The following is a 7,346-nucleotide window of genomic DNA, read 5'->3' as shown; positions in this document are numbered from 1 at the left end:
GTGACAGCCGTTGGCGAGTTATAAATAAGTTTCGATGTGGCACGGCCTGTCCGAGGCTCTTCACGGAGGATCCTGGGGGGGTCTGGAAAGGGCCTGTGACCATCGCCCGCCGGTGAGGAGTACGGCTGAGGGACGCCGAGTGGAGTTTTGGTCATCTTGACACGGCAGGAGGCGCAGTTCGAGGGTAGTTTGCCATCAGGTGTAGGAGCCTAGTCCAAATCTGAGGTGGTGGTTGTGAGGAAAACTAGCTGTAAAGTAGGAAGTGCCTTCTGAGCATCTTTGGTGGATGACCGGTCAGCCCTGACCATCGTGATAAAAGCTCTGACCTTTGTTTTGTAGCTGAATCTAAAGAGTTCAGTGTGAGCTGCTGGAGAAACGGGGTGTTATGTGGTTTCACAGATGTGCTTTATGCAGATCTGTGGGTAGAAGCACATCTGTCAAAACATACTCTAATGCTTTAGGATGCATTCATTTTCATATGTGAACAAAGAAGAGTTTATTGAATGTGCTCCCCTCTCCAGCAGATCATAACAAAAACCTAGTGTCATGCTGATGACAGGTATAACCACCACTTTCAAACCGCTGGGGTATGTTTCGTTCCACTTTTCCTTGCTGTCTTCCAGTTAAAAGTGTGTGACAGTCTTAACTTTTTGCTTTTAGTGGTCAGACAGAATGGCTCCAGTGAACCAGCCCAAGGACAAGAAGCATGAGAGGGCACATGAGCGTTGGCCAGAAGAGGCAGAATCCATCGGGAAAAGGAAACTGGACTGTGAGGAACTTGGGAGTGAGCCACAAGCAAAGAGGTTGTTTGTGAGGAAAACGTCCAAACTCCCAGAGAAAAACAGTAAGATTTCCTCAGATCCTTCTTGTTTCTTCCAACTGGATTTACTCTAAATAACAGGCATGGACTAGTTGAAGAGGGAGAATGCCAAGAAGCGTGTCCAGACATAAGTGTTGAGGTGGGGTTATATGTTGAAGTGATACAGGGACATGTGTGTCCTCCGGTTACTGTCTAGTGAGCTTGTGGGTGCACATGCATGTTTAATTTCTGAGACTCTGTACCCCTTAGTAGAAGCCTGCTCACTGAAGATGCTGCCACTGCTCATTTGAGTGTGTTTAAGTTTTTTGGAATTCTCGAATTACCAGATGTCTGCTTTACTGTAGGAGAGCTGTCTTGGTAGTACATTGTTTTTGATTCCGTGCAATTCTTAATGCAGTTACATAGTTATAAGGTTGGTATACTACAGCAGCACATCTAAACTGGCATTTCCACCTGATCTGTTGCATATTCTGCCTTTTGCCACAGTAAGTAGAAATACTTTCTACCTCTATGTTCAGATTAGACTGGACAGAAATTCAGCTAATCACTTATCATGTGCGTTTTTTTTCTTTTAGTATGTATCTTAAAAAAAAATCGTAAAGATTTTTGATATATTGAGGAGAGATGATTACGTTCTAAGATACTGGAAAGGTTAAAGTCCACTGCTAAACCATGTCTCTTTGTGGCACATCTGATACCTCCAGGGATGGTGACTTGGCTGCTTCCTTGGGCAGCCTGTTCCAGTGCTTGATAACCCTTTTGGTGAAGAAATTTTTCATCATATCAAGTCTAAATCCCCACAGGTGCAATTTGAGGCTGTTTCCTCTCATCCTGTTCACTTGTTACTTGGGAGAAGAGACCAACACCCACCTCACTACAGCCTCCTTTTATGTAGTTGTAGAGACCGATAAGGGCTCCCCTCAGGCTCCTTTTCTCAGATAAAACCTTTAATTTCATTATTAGTTTAGGAGATCACTAGAGTTACTGCATTATGTGGAAATATTACATACTTCCTGTAGAATTTTGGCTTTAAGGAACCAGGTTTTTTCGACAGTCAGAGATACAGGAGTTCTACAGTTCTGTACATTTTCCTTGTGTGGTGTATTTCGACAGTCAGAGATACAGGAGTTCTACAGCTCTGTACGTTTTCCTTGTGTGGTGTGTAACTCCAGGCTTGGGGCAGTTGGCAGTGTGAACAGGGGATGCGGAGGCAAAATAACCTCTTTGAAAGGAGTTTTGCTTATAATTGTGGATAGTCAAGACATCTTCTATAGTTTATTTAGATACATGATTTTCATTGTAACTTCAAGCCTGATTTTCAGATTTGGTAAGCATCTGCAGTTCCTGTAAGATTCAGAGGGTACTGGATTTAGCTCGTACTTTGGAAAAACTGAGGCAAATCGTACTTCTTTTCCCCTAAACTTTTTTTAAAAAATGAAGACTTTTGTATTTGAGCTTTACCATTCTGTGTTCTAGTTTTGATTTTTGTGTTTTAGAAAAACATATTTTTTTCCTAAGCCGTATAGGATAGGTTCACTTACTTGCAGTTAAACCATGTTTTTAAAAGAGTTTCTTCCAGCAGATTCTAAAAAGGTCTGAAGTTTGTTTCTTAATAAATTACCCGTCATAATAAAAGAGAGTTTGGAAAAAACCCCTCCATTTCTGTCACCTCTGAAGAAGGAGCTGTGGATGCTAATTCTTCTTTGAAAAAAAGAACTAGAATATAAATACTTTTATACCTATTTGAACAGGTGTAACAAGTGTTGGCACTATGTTGGCATGTGAGCAAAGAGGTTTAGTTTCACAGCTGTGCATTTCTAGGCTCTGGTGTTGCGTTAAAGAAAGATTTCATTGAGGTTCTAGGCATGTAGAATAATCTCTGGTTTTTGTGTTCTGTTTTTTTAATAAATATCCTTAAATGAAAATAACATTTTTGTTTCTTAAGAAATGCATGCGATGTCTAAATCCCCCAGGGTGTTACAGAACATTGCTGTGGGGATGGTTAGAACATAGACATGGGACTGAGTAGATCTGGTTTTTTTTATGTGAAGTTCCCTGAAGATAAAAACTTGGAACATGAACGAAATGTAGAAGCATGCTGTACTCTCAGCAAAAATCACTCAAAATAGAAAGGATTTCAAGCAATGAGGCATCAGCAAGTCTGTTATCAAAAACAAAACTCGTGGTACTGTAGGCAGACTGTACAGGCTAGAGCACAAGCAGATGGAAAATTCTGATTCACCCCCAGGCAGTTCAGGAGCTGTGTGGAAACTCGTGTTGCTATGCTTGGGGAATTTTCAGGTGTGAATGTTTTTACTGGTCACACGTCTGCCCTCCCCTTTGCTGTAGTCGGGGGCTTACCGCCTCTTACAGCGGGTTTCCGAGTTGTTGCGGCTTTGGGTGGCTTTGTTGTGTTTTGTATGTGGACCATTCAATCTATGTAGTGTCCAGAAGATGCACTACCTGTGGCGTTGCTTTAGTCCTCTCCTGTTGTCTTCTTGATAAGTCTGTGGCAAGGAGAAGGAAGGTTTAACCAGAGGAAGCAAACACAAAGCTCTGACAGGCTGTGAGAGGCATTGCACTCCATAACTGCAGAGGCTGCTGCACCTTAGACGTGTAAGAATCGGTTAGAAACTTTTCTCCTGTGGCTGAAGTTTTTAATGGATGTAGCAGCAAACGCAGATGTCTTCCTGTGTTGTTCAGTGAATGACCAGGGCAGGCATTGGCTCTTTTCCTCTCTGGCAGGTTGGAGTGGAGGTGGCTCCATGGTGAGAAACAACAAAGTCCTCTTCCGGCAGCTGGACCGGCAGTGCAGTGTTGTTCATTACGTCTACCAGAACATGCTGGGAGGCTCCATTCGGGCACAGCTCAGGCAGGTGAGGAGTTTACCCTTCTTGACCTGTTGGACGTCCCAGCTCCCTCCATAAAAACACTTTCAACTTTAAAGGGGCTTAAATTTTTCCACATATACAGTTTGTGGCCCCAAGACTGGCACACCCTTATGTTTCTTAATCCTGTAAAATGCAAGAGCTGAGATGGCTTTCCCTTTCGGTTGACCTGGACCTATCACTCTGTGTTTTATCCTGTTAATTCTGTGCTTCCTGGAATCATCTTTAAACTTAACTACTCTACCAGTTGAGTTATTGTACGTTGCTACTTATACACGCGGATCTGACTGTTCTGTTGTACTATTTTTGAGTCCACTCTGCTTTGCTAATTTTGTCAAGTTTAGTGTTGTTTTTTCCTCTCCACAGACATATTCCATGAAGTCCGTAATGTCTTACTGTTTTTCAGAGCCATACTCCTTCTTTCATTTGAAAATAACTTTTTTTCCTTAACGTTTGTAGGTGGGAAGTACCCAGGCTACCTTTGTTTTCCAGATGATTTATTTATTTTTAGTATCTAAATGATAAAAAAATCGCCAGGCTCATCCAAGCAGCACCTGTTCCTGAGCTGAGTAACAACACAGTTGTGTCATGTTTTCTCATTCCTTGTTTCAGGTGTTCGGTTCACTCCAATGCTGTGTAGTTGCGCTGCAGGCACTTTGGATGGAAGACTATTACATTGTATCTCTGGATGATGTATAACATTATGGGATGCTCAGTCATAGGCACCTTTTGCTAGTGTGGGCGCATGCTCTTCTCCCTTGTTAATTATCCTGCTGCCTTAGCTCAGCCCACAAGGCTTAGCTCCCTGTACATCACTTAAAGTGTGTATCTCTCAGTTCTCTGTTGCTTTTCCAGTGCTGTGGCTGATGTGCATTTGTGTGGTCACAGGATGTTTCCCTTGGGGACAGCGTGTTCTCTTTGTTCTACAGAGAGGCATAGAATTTTGTGTGATGGCAACTGGAAGTTGTTAGCACTCCTCAGTCAGAGAATCTCGGGGATCCCTGCAAACGTCATAATTCTCTTTATCTTTTTAATAGTGTCTGCAGCTGCCCTTTCTGCGTTCTCTTGCCTCCTACCGCCTCTTTCGAACAGCAAGTCCCTTTGACAGGAGAGTGACATGCCTGGAATGGCATCCAACACACCCCAGCACTGTAGCTGTTGGTTCCAAAGGTGGAGACATCATTCTTTGGGATTATGAAGTACTTACTAAAACCTCCTTCATAAAAGGGGTAAGCCTCTGGGTGCGTGGAGTGGGTAGGTGGGAAAACTGGAGTGTCACCAAGTACTGCGGATTAAACTGAGAGGTGTTGTGAGAAGCACAACGCGTGAGAGTCTTGGGTTGCAGAGCAGCCAGCTGTGGGGCAGGACTGAGGTGCAACAGCACGTCTGTTCCTAAGTCTCAGACTGTTCTAGTGCTGGGAGAGCTGAGGCATATTGATAAAGTTTATAATGAAGCAGTACTTGGTCTGTGCTCAGCAGAAAAATAATACAGCAGCTGACAAAACAGCTTAAAGTAGGCAGAGGAGGTGTGTCTGGTGTAGGTCTTGATGTTTTTCTGTTCAACTTTTATTCTGTATCAGATGAGGAAACATCTTTGAGTGGGGAGAAACACAGTGCCTTTGTCTAGAGAGAGAAATTCAGGCAGAGCGAACGCTTTATAGAGCTGGCGTGCCCCTTTGTTGCTGTATTCATCCATTCCCAAATCGATAGGGGCTCAAAAGACTGTAAATTTTAGCCCCTTTCTACATTAACGTAGGTACACACTGGGAGGAAGTCTACTCTCCAGAAATTCCAGAGTAATCTTTCTCTTTTTACAAATAGTGTGGTGTCAGCCAGCCAGGGAGTACATTGCCCGAGGATGGAAGGGGTTGCAGTTTTGCCTTCCAAGAGAGTAGCTGCCTAGAGAGCGATCTGTGGGAAGACATGGTTGTCTCTGCCTCCTTGGAGGGCTGTGGTGTGTTTACACACACAGTTAACACTGTTGCTGTTAGGGACATAGCAGTGAATGCAGACTTACAGAACGCGCTTTTCTCCTTCTCCATCACTCAGTGGACTTTTCTTTTGTTCATCCCCTTCCTTGTAGATGGGAGCTGGAGGGTCCATCACAGCAATGAAGTTTAACCCTTTTAACCCTAGTCAGCTGTACACTTCGTCAGTTGCCGGCTCTACCACCCTGCAGGACTTTAATGGCAATACTATCCGAGTCTTCACCAGCACCCAGGACTGGGAGTAAGAAATACAGCAACGCTTTGGGCCTCTGTGTCCTGCTGGCAGGAGCGCTACAGAGAGAGAGAGAGAGAGAGAGAGATTGAGAGAGCGAGATATGTTTGTCTCTTAATATGTGGGAGCTGGGCTTCCTCTTTTCCACATACATGTCCTTTATCCTCTGAATTTCAGGGATCCTCTCTCTTCAGGGAGGCTTGCTCTCCCTTTTGATTTTTCCCTAAAATGGGTGGGTGGGTAGGAGAGAGCTTTTCTTCATGAAGAGGAGGGACTCTCTGGTGCTGCATCCTGTTATACATGGGAGAGCGTGGGGGTGCCAGCGGGTATCCTCGTGTCTGTTATTAAACCTCCCATAGTTCTGTGCCCTGGGGACCTTCTAACCGCTTCACCTCTTAGCAGTGCTCCTTATTGTCAGATGGTTTTTACAGGATAATTTATAGTCCCTTAAGTGCTTTTCCACAAATGCCAGTGACTTCAAGGGATGTATGTCGTAAGGATCAGCCCATTTCATCCCACCTAGCTTTTGGTGCTTATCTAAAATAGCAAGACCTAAGAATTTGAGTTCCTTCAGGAGTGAGTGGAAGGAGGAGATGAACTCCTAGAGGTGACTCTGCCTATGCTTAGAATCACCCTCTCGAAATGTTGCTTTTTCTGTGCACTTATGAAGAAGCCTGAGCTCTTCAGTTAGTTACTTCAGTTCAGTGCCGAAAGGTAAGTGAGGGAATTTGGGTTAGCCTCCTCTTTACTTTTCCCCACGTGATTCTTTATGGGTGGTAGCTTTCATGGTTGTTTTTTAAATTGACTGTTCTAACTGCAACCCTGTTCTGTAGGGCAGAAAATGAACCCAGGTAGTCCTGGGATGAGTAGCCAGGTGAGTGAGGAAGGATAGACTGGGTCTTGGGACATGAGTAGCTTGTATCCCAGTGGGATGCCTGTCACAGCAATGATGCCTGGATTTGAAAGGACATGCCATCCTCCTTCTACTGCTGTAAGGACAGGCAAGGCCTATGGGAGGGCCTTTTGTATCTTTGGCTTCTTGAGATCTAGTTTTTACAGGGGGACTTTATGAAGTAGTTGCTCTGTGAGCAGCAGATGCAGTGCACTTGAGTATCAAAGAGTTGGAGACTCCCAGCTAGCTTCATTCTCTTCTGTCTCTGTGTCAGGTTTCCTTGTTTCCTCAGTAGACAGATTTGGGGAAACGAGCATAACAAAACAACAACGTAACACAAACCACAAGATTCCTTTCCGGTAGGATCTCTCCTTGCGCCACTCTCATCCTGTCTGCTGGTACCTTGAGAAAGACCAGAGACAGCACTGGAAGCAGCTTGTAGGGAACTGGTGAATGAAGCCTTCCTAAGAAGGCTCAGAGAGGCCACAAAAATGGTCAGAGGGATGGAACAGCTCTCCTGCGAAGA

The 7,346-nt window shown here is 44.3% G+C and overlaps 1 protein-coding gene across 1 annotated transcript; it reads left to right on the top strand.

Annotated features, from left to right (window-relative positions):
• Positions 1–672: 672 nt before the first annotated feature.
• On the top strand, positions 673–5,937 carry LOC104275258 (DNA damage-binding protein 2-like; the record flags this gene model as incomplete). The annotated part of the gene is made up of 4 exons (XM_009871174.1): positions 673–844; positions 3,566–3,696; positions 4,746–4,937; positions 5,792–5,937. Coding segments are annotated over exons 1-4 (641 nt in total), but the record flags the coding sequence as incomplete, so codon positions are not given.
• Between the last annotated feature and the right edge of the window lie 1,409 nt (positions 5,938–7,346).

The sequence above is a fragment of the Apaloderma vittatum genome, unplaced genomic scaffold, assembly GCF_000703405.1.
Source record: "Apaloderma vittatum isolate BGI_N311 unplaced genomic scaffold, ASM70340v1 scaffold1416, whole genome shotgun sequence".
Lineage (NCBI taxonomy): Eukaryota > Metazoa > Chordata > Aves > Trogoniformes > Trogonidae > Apaloderma > Apaloderma vittatum.
Note: the sequence above shows the minus strand (reverse complement) of the source record. Positions and strands in the feature narration are given on the sequence as shown.